Source organism: Danaus plexippus, chromosome 28 (assembly GCF_018135715.1).
Source record: "Danaus plexippus chromosome 28, MEX_DaPlex, whole genome shotgun sequence".
NCBI classification, from domain to species: Eukaryota; Metazoa; Arthropoda; class Insecta; order Lepidoptera; family Nymphalidae; genus Danaus; species Danaus plexippus.
The window spans coordinates 1787536-1800000 of record NC_083556.1 but is presented as its reverse complement, the minus strand read 5'-3'; the positions used below and the strand labels follow the sequence as shown (position 1 = coordinate 1800000).

Genomic DNA, 12465 nt, shown 5'->3' with positions numbered 1-12465 from the left:
ATAAAGAAACATATTTTGCAACTCACCCACATTACGAGTAACTGTACTAAAAGACTTTAAATTTTTCTTTTAAGTCGCACTAAACGGGGACACTTTAAAAATTACCTACATGTTAAAATTTTTACAACTCTGACCTTTTTATTAGGTTTAATCGGACATAGTTACTATAGTCAGCTTTTCTGTAAGTTCCATACAAATATACAGATCCTTAAATTAATTTAAGTTTTTTTTTTTTAATAACAAACACCATAATCTGGCAAACGTCCAGGACGAAACGAAAATAAACGCGGCAATTTCGCATTCATTTTGTAAAGATATCTTCAATCAGACGCGATTGACCTGGATTTGGAGACTTCTAGAATTACCAGAAGTACCACTCTTAGATCTTATTTTAATTCGAACGGCTTATATATGTGGAACTAATTCATTTAAATGAAACTAGTATTATTCGGATATACTACGCGGATTTTATTATTTAAAAACTACATAATCCCGACGTTTCGGTTACTTTGCAGCAACCGCGTAGTATATCCGAATAATACTAGTTTCATTTAAATGAATAAAACTAGCGAAAGTCTTAGATCTCATTATGGAACTAATTAATAAAATTTAATCAATATAATAATTAAGAACAACATACAAATGTAACCGAGCATGCTTACTCGAATATAAATTTATATTGTTAATTTAGTTTCTGAGATGTATTTCAAGTATCTGTTACACGGACGGACATACAACATTTTATTAATAGGAACGTGTTGATATAGTAAGTGACGAAAAGGACAGTATTACAGTAAACGATACAGTTACCTGTTTAAATGAAGCTATGTATTTCGTATACTACGAGTTTTTTTTTTATATTTTATATCTACATTATCTCGACGTTTCTGTTCCCTTACAGCATCCGTGATCACGGGCTGATGAGATGAAAGTGTCACACATTAGTTTCATTTAACTGAGTACACGCGAAAATCTTAAATATCACTTACTGAGTTGACAATAGATTTGTCTTGATGGAATGACTAAAAACCACTTTAAAAAATACGTAAAAAATATATAAAAAATTCAATTTTTTAAGTAAACATGTGTTAATACGTGTTTTAACTACACGCTTAGAAGTTATCTTACAGCGAAGCCAGCATCCAATTAGGTATTATTAGTACTGATCTAAAAATATAATATTAACCCTATGTATCGTTTCGAGGGTTAAATACATTTAACTGACTCAATTACTTAGTTTTAAGTAAATCTGACTATACGAAGCCGCTTTTAATATTTGCTGTATAATTTCGTAATAAATTAATGCGGATTTATTTGAATTAAAAGTAAAATTACTTAAATCATTAACACATAATATATATCTATATGTACTTGAAATTTAACATAACCTTTTATAGCTATCGTTAGACTACGTTGTTAATCAATTCCTGACAGATATTTTCTTTATATATAAATGATGTAACAATTTTGATTGTGTTTCAGATATGGGGGGATCTGAGAGAAGGAATCGAACAGGTCTACAAGAGGGAGTATATGCACAGACAGAGATACATGGACCTATATACGTATCCTTTTGCATATAGTTATATGTAATACATATATATAAAGTTATTTAAAGCTTTAAGTTGTCTTTGAATGTTATCATTGCGATTTTTATAATTAATGGTCTCGTAATTTGGTTAATATATTTAAAGATTGATGAATAGATATGTTAAATTTTATAATTACCGTATAAATGAAATTTTAAGTAATCATTTCGCAGACAATTTGATTGATATATTGTGAACACAGACACACAACATGCGCAAGCGCACGCGCGCAATAACACGCACGCCCATATATATATACATACATTTATTTTACTCATTGATCTTATTTTCATTATGAATAACCTATCGATTTTGTATGAAAACATTGTTTTTCGTCACTCTAACTTGTATAGCAAACGTCGTAATGTCCTTAACGAGCACAGTCACGTGTACAACTACTGTACGTCGGTACATCAGCAGAGCTCTAGCGGTTCCAGCAAAAGCCTCACCACCAGCAACAGTTTCGGCAGCTACAGCAGTCGGAACAGGAATAAGGTAAACATACATACAAAACAAATAAACAAACACACACACCGTTTCTGTTACATCGGTTAAAATTGTCATTCATGACATACTATACATTGGAAAGGTTATACGTAATTATGTTATGTTACGTTTAAATAACTTTTAAGATATCATCTTTAAAATACAATATTTACGCCTACCACAAGTTTGACGTCACACTACATAAAATGCGTTTCCAGTTTATCATATATATATATATGAATGAAAAACGTAAAACGCTGTGTATTTAGTGTGACGTTGCAAACCTATGGTAGGGTGGTTGACGAAACGGTATTCGTTGTTTTTAGTAGTTCTTCCATTCATATAAGCTGAATAATAGTCTCATATAAAAAATATATCATTAAAGATCATTAATAATAACATATATATTTCATATGTAACATTACGCTATAAAAAACGTTTGTATGTCTGTCTGTTTGTTATGTGTATAACCTGAAACCAAAAAAAAAAATAAAAATAATTAAGCATAAATATATAAAACTAATATTTTCGGATTAAATATGAGTTTTTTTTTTTATTTTATTAAAATGAAGAATTATTTTTTCATTCGTCTCGTCCGCCCGTGATCTCGGTTGTTACAATAACCGAAACGTCGGGAACGTGTAGTTAGAATAAAAAAAAATTCGTAGTAAATCCGAAAAATATTAGTATTATTCCAATGAATACTATAGAAAGCCTTAGATAGCACTATATAAATAAGTATGTATAAATAATTACTACATAGGAGTTAATAGTGATATGTATGTTTGTCTGTGTGCATCATCATACTGTTTTCTCAGACCGGTCAAGTCGGCAGCGGGGCTCAATTGGTTGGTCTCGAGCTATACAAACGACTGAGAGAATTCTTGAGGACATATCTCCTAAATTTGCTCAAGGTCAGTATATTATATACTTTTGTACATAGCATTATTCATAAGGCTAGTTTAATTGCATTAAAAGGTAAAGTATCCGCTGGAACACTCGTTTTCGCAGTCGGTTAAAAGCATATTGTTATTATTGCATATATTTATGTAAATCTGCTGCCTGTATATTTTAAACACAGACACAAACACATGCGCACGCGCGCTTTCTCGCGCACACCCATATATATATATATATATATATATATGAGTATTGTTATGATAATTTTGAGTACTTTTTTTGTTTAACAGAAATTATACAACGTTAAATTTAATTTTTTCATATTTTTATTCAATTTCATATAAAATTAATATAACACATATAAAATGATAAGCTATTGTATCTTCAAACATATATATAATGATATATATGCAAATTATATTTCAATATGACCCATATATGTATTTCAATGTATCCATATTTCTCCATACCCACAGAACGGGTCCGACCTGATGGGTGAGGATGTACTGGCGTACTACACCAAGCAGTGGGAATTGTACCAGTTTTCATCTCGTGTCCTCAACGGCGTCTGTTCATACCTCAACCGGCATTGGGTGAAAAGGGAGTGCGAGGAGGGTAGAAAGGTATTTGTTAATGTATTATTAATGGGAAATTTGATTTGATTTGATTTGGGTACGGCATTTCATCAACTAAATATATACATCAAGCCCTCGCCAACTATTATTCAGTCGGTTAACAAATAACATATATTTTTTTCAGAATATATACGAGATATATCAGCTGGCTTTGGTCACGTGGCGCGACAATTTGTTCAAATGTCTGAACAAGCAAGTTACAAATGCTGTGCTCAAATTGATTGAACGAGAGCGGAACGGAGAGACGATTAACACGAGACTAGTTACAGGAGTGAGTACATAACATGTGTACATATGAACAAATATACGGAAATTATTCAAAATATATATAGAATATGCCAGGATTGTGTACAGATACTGAACTGGATATATGTGTGTGTGTGTGTTTGTGTGTGTGTGAGTGTATATGTGTAAAAAATACATACATACATCACTTTAATTCCCTTCAATTCCAACAAGCTTATCCAACCACACATAAAATGAGCTATTTATTAGTACAAGCGTTAAATAGTAACGGACAGACACACACACAGACAGACAGACGGACACACTTATAATAGGTCATATTAATATATGTATTATCGCCAGGTTATCAACTGCTACGTAGCGCTGGGTCTGAACGAGGACGATGTGTCTTCGAGGGGCCAAAATCTGGTGGTCTACAAGGACACCTTCGAAGCTGTCTTCCTTGAAGACACAGAGAGGTTCTACATAAGGGAGAGCTCGGACTTCCTAAAGAACAACCCGGTCACAGAATACATGATTAAGGTGTGAACATCACAGATTATATAAATTTGTTTTTTTTTTAATATAATTCATGCCATGGATTCATACATGCTGTATTTATATAATATTTTATATCGCTTTATAGGAATGTCTTATTTAATCTTTATTTTTTATTATTCAAGTGTCATATTATAATATAACATTGATATTTAACATTTTAATAAAACCCAGTTATAATTTGCAACCGGCTGTATATAAGGTTAACTATAATCATTTAAATTAAAATGACAGTGATTTGTATGTATATAAAATGTTTATTATAATAGAAAAAGTGCATATAAAGAATTTTTTCATACTTGTACGGCGCCCAGGATGGTTTAGATTCACAGACCAGCCCGGCAGGTGGCGCTGCAGTTTGGATCTAGGTTATTTAAGACTGAAAGGCTGATGTAAGGCTGCTATATGTATTGTTTCAATATACACTTCTCTCTGAAGTTCATGAAGACGGAAGTCGAGGGCAAAAACAAGTATATATCAATATATATATATAAGAAAATATATATATATATATAATATAAAAATCACTTATTCTTTGACAGTACTATATATTATGCCTATGCTCTCCTCCACCAGGCGGAACAGCGTCTCCACGAGGAACAGAAACGTGTCCAGGTGTACTTACACGAGACAACCATGGAGAGACTCGCCAAGACCTGCGACAGAGTCCTCATAGAGAAACACCTGGAGATATTCCACGCTGAGTTCCAGGTGAACTGATATATGATATGATGATGATATGATATTATTGATTACCAAAAGATCTTCTTTTTAAAGATATTTGTCTGTCTGTATATATCTTATTGCTGGTATTTAAAACGGCTTCACTGATTTCGATGAAAATAATAATCTAATATAAAATCTAATATAAATAATAATCTAACAATTTTTTTAAATTCCTTCTAGAAACTTCTTGACGGCAACAAGAACACAGACCTGGGTCGCATGTACAGTTTGGTAGCCAGGATACCCAGCGGTCTATGCGAACTGCGGAAACTTCTGGAACAGCACATACACACACAGGGCCTGCACGCGATCGACAAGTGCGGGGACTGTGTACACACGGTCAGTTATGTTGGACACTAAAGTCGTTTTATATATAAGATTTTGTACACACAATAGTTATTGCATATGAGCAATTGTATTATGATGATTAGTGTTATTTATGAGATTAATGTTATCTTAACCTTTTTTTATATACGATACAGAAAATTGTACACAATAGTTGTACATCGAAGCGTTTGTACACGGGGGTGGTTGTTGGTTTTGTTCTTAAAATCTGCTGATTTCGCACACTAAATGTAATGTGTAAATATTTTTCAGGATCCTAAAGTGTATGTTTCGACAATACTTGAAGTACACAAGAAGTACAACGCTCTAGTACTAATGGCCTTCAACAACGACTCCGGCTTTGTGGCGGCACTTGACAAAGCCTGTGGCAGATTCATAAACAGTAAGCACACACACACCTATATATATACATAGATATAAATATATATATTTTAATAATATTGGTATATAAGATACATAACAATTAATATTACTTGTAAAAATAACACTATTGCATATGTGTAACCGTTCACACTTAGATTCTCCCGACACTGTTTATAAAGTAATGCGATTTTTGTATACTTTTAAATTTTATATGAATTAATCTTATCCACACTGTATGTATGTATGATTTATTTGTCTGTACTATCTGATCTCAAGAACTACCAATTAGGTTGATATATTTTTTCCATTACATCACTTTAAACTCTGTTTTTTAACATATAATATAATATATATGGATATGTATTTCAGGTAATTCAGTAACAAAAGCAGCTAACTCTTCATCCAAAAGTCCCGAACTGCTCGCCAAATACTGTGACCTTCTGTTGAAGAAGTCTAGCAAGAACCCCGAGGAAGCTGAGCTGGAGGATACTCTGAATCAAGTTGTGAGTTGATATACTAATAACTATATATATATATATATATGTCGGAGAAACACTTTTCTCAACGACATCATCTATAGTGGTTGAGGGCTTGGTGGGCGTCATGAGGGTAAAGTGCGAACACAAAACACGTTGATTATGGTTTTCACAATATTTAATTTAGTTTCAGCACGTTTAAATCACAAAATCACTGTACACATTCAAGCCGATAATTAATGATCAGAAAGAGAAGTTTTAACTGTTAAGACCGAGCAGTGAGTTCAAAGCGCCACTTCTTAACACCACCGATAAACCAACTTCAAGGATCCAACTCGATCCATCCCCAATTTACACCTCAACCTGTGACCACTGTCAAACTGCCTTCTATAAAGATGACGCCTCGACCTCACTCAAGCTACGTGCTCTGCTCTGATTGGTCGTTACTTAAATTACGATAATAATGTTATTTAATCTGTGAAAAACGTAACTTATAAAGTAAGATCAAATTAAAAGTTATTAGAAGCTTTTACAATTTCAATAAACATTAAACATTGCACACTATGCGTTAAACAGTAACTCAGTTGACAATGGCTACTTAATAACTTCCTACTTTAAATGTAATCACAAATCCGTTATTAGAAACATGTTTTAGGCTTTACAACAATGTAAAATGCGTATTAAATTATATTAAGATTTCTAAAATGTGTTTAGATGACAAAGAGACAATTTTATGCAGTATCGTACAATCAACAAGCAACTCCATCAATGGCATCCTCCGACATATATATAATAATTTTAATATATTATATGTAAATTTTAACATATACTTTGTTTACAGATGGTTGTCTTCAAGTACATAGAGGATAAAGATGTTTTCCAGAAGTTCTACAGCAAGATGCTGGCTAAACGGCTGGTCCAGCACATGTCGGCCAGTGACGACGCCGAGGTGAGCAGCTGCTGGTGATGGATGATGAGAATCATGACTTTTTTTTTCATGAATTTTTTACATAATAATATATTATTAATGAATGTGTTCCCAGGCGTCGATGATATCAAAACTGAAACAGGCCTGCGGGTTCGAATACACCAGCAAGCTGCAGAGGATGTTCCAGGTGAGGCGACGTCCGCGTCAGACTATGATAATAAAATAGCTCAATGAAAATCTATATTATCTCCTGTTCCTTATATATATGTAATAGATACAACCAAGTTTAAAATTGATCGAATCGATTCGAACCTGGAACTGCTGGCATATCAACTATCAGTCGCTTTACAAATTGAACTGTAGTGTCTTGGATAGTCTGTGATTTGATAGTTCTGTACATTTTAGAAACTAATATTTTTCTGGTGTACTGCGCGTCACTTTTTCATATTAACAGCATTGTCCCGAAGCTTCGGTTACTTGGAGCCGGGATCGCCGACAGATGTAATCTAGTCTGTCTGGATTGGTTGTAGTCCGGAAAATATTACTTAAATTTTTAAACGACCTGAAGGAGGCTGAGGTTTCTCAATTCGACCGTATGTATAATTTTTTGCGCAAACTTGCTTCCAGGACATTGGCGTGTCGAAGGATTTAAACGAGAACTTCCGGAAGCACATGTCAAACAGTTCGGAACAACCGCTGCACATAGACTTCAGTATCCAGGTGTTGTCTTCTGGTTCGTGGCCCTTCCAGCAGTCGTCCAGTTTCCAGTTGCCCACGGAGGTAGGCGCCTGGAAATATTTATATAAGTTCACCATAATAAATTAAAGCTAAATAGATATAAATGGAGGCAGTATCAAAATATATATCATTTGTATATAGACATTACTGGAGAGGTAGAGGAAAAAAAATTATAGTCTGTGGAAGTAGTGAAACATCGTAATGTTCCAGTGAAAACAGGAAGGCGTAGCAATTGATTATGAAACAATCTTTATTAATATTACTCACAAGTCACAATTAATTCCCTTTCTGTCTCATTTTATCTAACGGTCGCGTTAAATGTTTAACGCAACCTTATTGGAAGTTGCATAAGATGTTTCACTTCAAAAATAATAACAAAGACTATGAATAATAAAAAAGCAATTATACAATAAATATATATATATATATATATATATATATATATATATATATATTTGTATATATATATATATATATATATTAATAACAATATATTTTTGGCCAGTTGGAGCGTTCAGTGCACAGATTCACAACGTTCTATTCATCTCAGCACTCGGGCAGGAAACTTAACTGGCTTTATAACATGAGCAAGGGCGAACTGGTCACGAATTGTTTTAAAAACCGGTAAGTATATATCAATTGGCTGTTCAATAACCGATAGGGCGGATAGTACAGTATAAAAACTCCAGCAAATAGAATGACTTTAAAAAACATACGTAAAATTTCATATTGGTTTCAAAATAATTTATGAAAAATATACCTCGATCAAGTAATGTTTTATGACGTGAAATCAATTAATTAATTTAATGCTACTATACAGAATAATATCTATATTTATTCTCCTGTTCCTCAGATACACTCTACAGGCCAGTACCTTCCAAATGGCTGTTCTGTTGCAATATAACGACAACACTGCCTGGAGTGTGCGCCAGTTGGAGCATCACACGGGCATCAAAGGAGACTTCTTAGTACAGGTACAGGAGAATGTTGGACTATGTTGGACAATGATGCACAGTGTTGGACTATATTGTATTATGCTTGTCTATGTTGTACAAATTTAGACCACGTTGATCTATGTGAACCCGCTTATCCAATTTGGACGACTTTGGACAATGGTCAACTATCAATTACCAGCTTTGGCAATGTCCCATTATGATCAGCATGTTGTTTGTATATTGGTCACCAATGAATTTGACAACATATATATATATATATATATATATATATGTATATATATGGTGTCAAATGTGTATATAATGGAAATGGTGTATATAATGAATTAAGTATTTTATATATATAGTAGTTTTCATGCAATATGTTGAAAAATTTACTCAATTAATTATTAATTTCAATCTATTTTAATATATTTGTATGACAATTTTGTTCCTTTAAACGATATGCTATATGTGTGTTGTTTTTTGTTTCAGGTTCTACAAATCCTGCTCAAAGCCAAGCTCCTGGTGTGCGCGGACGACGAGAGCGAACTCACAGAGACATCTATCATTGAACTTTACTTAGGTTATAAAAAGTGAGTCACGCCGTACACGACGTATTAGTATATAAAATAATGTTACACTGAGGTGATTTAAATGTATGCGTTTTATTTATATTTTTAGTAAAAAACTGCGAGTCAATATAAATATACCGCTGAAGACGGAGTTGAAAGTTGAACAAGAGGCGACACACAAGCACATCGAGGAAGACAGGAAGATGCTTATACAGGTGACATATATATATACACTTATCTTTATATAGGAGTTGCTAAATACTCAGCACCCGTGCAGTCTTCCAACCGAAATACTTCCTAATCTTGGACTTATTGCCCCGATAACACCTGACGAAACTCGGAATTGTCTTCGACGCATGAAGAATCGGAAAGCGGTGGGACCTGACGATATTCCGATCGAAGCGTGGAAATCATTGGGCTCTCTTGGTGTGCTCATACTGACGGACCTTTTTAACCGCGTCTTGAACACTGGGACTATGCCACATCAGTGGCGTTATAGTTACATTACCCCTATATACAAAGGCAGGGGCAGTGTTCAAGATTGTGGTAGTTATAGGGGCGTTAAGATCATGAGTCACACCATGAAGCTCTTTGAGCGTATGATCGACCTCAGGCTCCGCCGAGAGTGTACTGTCTCGGAATGTCAATATGGATTTCAGCCAGGATCGGGCACCTTGGACGCCATCTTTGCCATCAGAACTCTGATGGAGGCATACAGGGAAAAAAGGAGAGCTCTGCATGTCGCATTCCTAGATCTGCAGAAGGCCTTTGACTGCGTGCCTCGTCAATGTATCTGGTGGGCATTGCGATTCAAAGGGATCCCTGAGGCCTATATTGACATCATCAGAGACATGTACCGCGATTCCGTTTCAATGGTTAGGACTGCTGTTGGCGATACAAAACCCTTTCCGATCTCAGTAGGGCTTCACCAAGGCTCGGCTCTTAGCCCCTTCTTGTTCAATGTAGTGCTGGACACTGTCTCGGCTAACATCCAGGACCAGCCTCCATGGCTGATGATGCATGCCGATGACATAGCGCTCATTGATGAGAGCAGGTTGACGCTAGAGCGAAGAGTGAACCTCTGGAAGGGTACGCTTGAGAACGGTGGTCTTAAACTAAATGTGACGAAGACCGAGTACATGGCTTGCGGAAGCCCGGACTCTTGCACTATCCATATAGGACCTGCACCAGCCGTTAAGTCGGAAAAGTTCAGGTACCTTGGATCTATTCTGCATGAGTCCGGAGGCATCGATCACGATGTCCAAGCCCGGATCAGCGCTGCTTGGGCGAAATGGCGTGAGGTCACAGGTGTGGTCTGCGATCGCAGAATACCTACCAAGCTCAAGGGACTAATATACAAGAGCATAATCCGACCGGTTCTCTTATATGGAAGCGAATGTTGGCCAACACTGTCCAGGCACACTCAGGAGCTTCACGTCACGGAGATGAAGATGCTGAGGTGAATGTGTGGCGTAACGCGGGCTGACCGTATACGTAACACATTTATCCGAGGTAGTCTTGGAGTCCGTGACGTAGCGGATAAGCTTCAAGAGAGTCGCCTGAGATGGTATGGCCACGTTGCACGCCGGCCTGAGAACTACGTCGGAAAAATTTGCCTTGATATGACGGTCCCTGGAGCAAGACCCCCAGAACGCCCAAGAAAGCGATGGCTGGACACCGTGAAGCAGGATATGAGAGCCAATGGACTTACCACCGCGGATGCTAAAGACCGTGCAAAGTGGAGGAGTTTGAGCAGGAAGGCAGACCCTGGCTAATGCTGGGATAATTGCCAGGAAGAAGAAGAAGATACACTTATCTTTATATGGTTGAATCACGTTTAGTACTTAGAAGTAATAATAGTAATATTGATATATGTATATAGTTTAAAATTTAAATCAATTAATATTTAAGATTATTACAAAATTAAGGAGATATGTGACTTATACGTCAAGAAATACGTTATGTTACTAACGAGCTTGTTACATAATTTTTATTTATACTGTCTGTTATAGCCTATTTACTTGAGCATTAAAAATAGCCAAATTATTCTTACAATGACACACACACACACACACACACACACACACAAAAGTGTTTATTCATATATGTGTGTGTGTCGTATATATATAAAGTATTGTAATGACAATGTCTTGTCCCCAGGCTGCCATAGTCCGCATCATGAAGACTCGCAAAACTCTCAAACATCAACATCTGGTGGTGGAAGTGCTGAATCAGCTGTCATCCCGGTTCAAACCCCGTGTGCCTGTCATTAAGGTACACGACACACATACATAGAATCAGTTTTAAAAATTATATATGATCAGGTATGTGCTATACACGATCTATACACAGACGATTTAATTTTATATTATATTATTAATGTTGACAGAAATGCATCGACATACTGATTGAGAAGGAGTACCTGGAACGCACGGAGGGAGAGAAAGACACGTACAGTTATCTAGCTTGATTGCATTATATCAGTGTATTTAATACGATGTTTCATTTATATATAAAACCTTGATCTATCCGCGGCCAGTGTAGACGCGGCCTTATATTCCGTAATACAGTGTCTACACTGCATGTAGATAGTACATAATATATATATATATAATTTTTTGGCACCATGATAATAAATGATTTGATTTTTTTTCTATCATATTAACTTGTACAGATTAATTTAATTTAAATTTTATTTATAAATACATATAACATAATAATTATAATGGTTTTGTAAGGCATTAACTTAGTGAGATCTAAGATTTTCGCGAGTATTCATTTAAATGAAACTAGTATTATTCGGATTTACTACGTGGATTTTTATTATTTAAAAACTACATAGTCCCGACGTTTCGATTACTTTGCAGCGACCGTGATCACGGGCAGACGAGGTGTGAATGTCTGTCAGTTGGTCTTGTTATTTATCATCTACCGCCAACGATTTCTTAGTTTTCTGGCGTACCGCTCTGGATGCCGGCAGGATGCGCTC

General features: G+C 35.3%; 1 protein-coding gene across 2 annotated transcripts in view; it reads left to right on the top strand.

The window, feature by feature from the left end:
* The window catches only part of LOC116776202 (cullin-1), a 23140-nt gene extending 11171 nt beyond the window's left edge, over window positions 1-11969 (top strand). For both annotated transcript variants that reach the window (XM_061525312.1, XM_061525313.1), the window contains exons 3-21: window positions 1483-1565; window positions 1973-2084; window positions 2894-2989; window positions 3452-3598; window positions 3735-3881; window positions 4199-4378; window positions 4970-5104; window positions 5300-5458; window positions 5717-5846; window positions 6197-6330; window positions 7145-7252; window positions 7347-7418; window positions 7859-8011; window positions 8475-8593; window positions 8823-8943; window positions 9397-9497; window positions 9586-9691; window positions 11637-11750; window positions 11866-11969. In XM_061525312.1, the coding sequence (XP_061381296.1) occupies window positions 1483-1565; window positions 1973-2084; window positions 2894-2989; window positions 3452-3598; window positions 3735-3881; window positions 4199-4378; window positions 4970-5104; window positions 5300-5458; window positions 5717-5846; window positions 6197-6330; window positions 7145-7252; window positions 7347-7418; window positions 7859-8011; window positions 8475-8593; window positions 8823-8943; window positions 9397-9497; window positions 9586-9691; window positions 11637-11750; window positions 11866-11946 (2298 nt within the window). In that variant the 3' untranslated portion in view covers window positions 11947-11969. The remainder of the gene's footprint in view (window positions 1-1482; window positions 1566-1972; window positions 2085-2893; window positions 2990-3451; window positions 3599-3734; window positions 3882-4198; window positions 4379-4969; window positions 5105-5299; window positions 5459-5716; window positions 5847-6196; window positions 6331-7144; window positions 7253-7346; window positions 7419-7858; window positions 8012-8474; window positions 8594-8822; window positions 8944-9396; window positions 9498-9585; window positions 9692-11636; window positions 11751-11865) is intronic.
* Window positions 11970-12465: the final 496 nt, after the last annotated feature.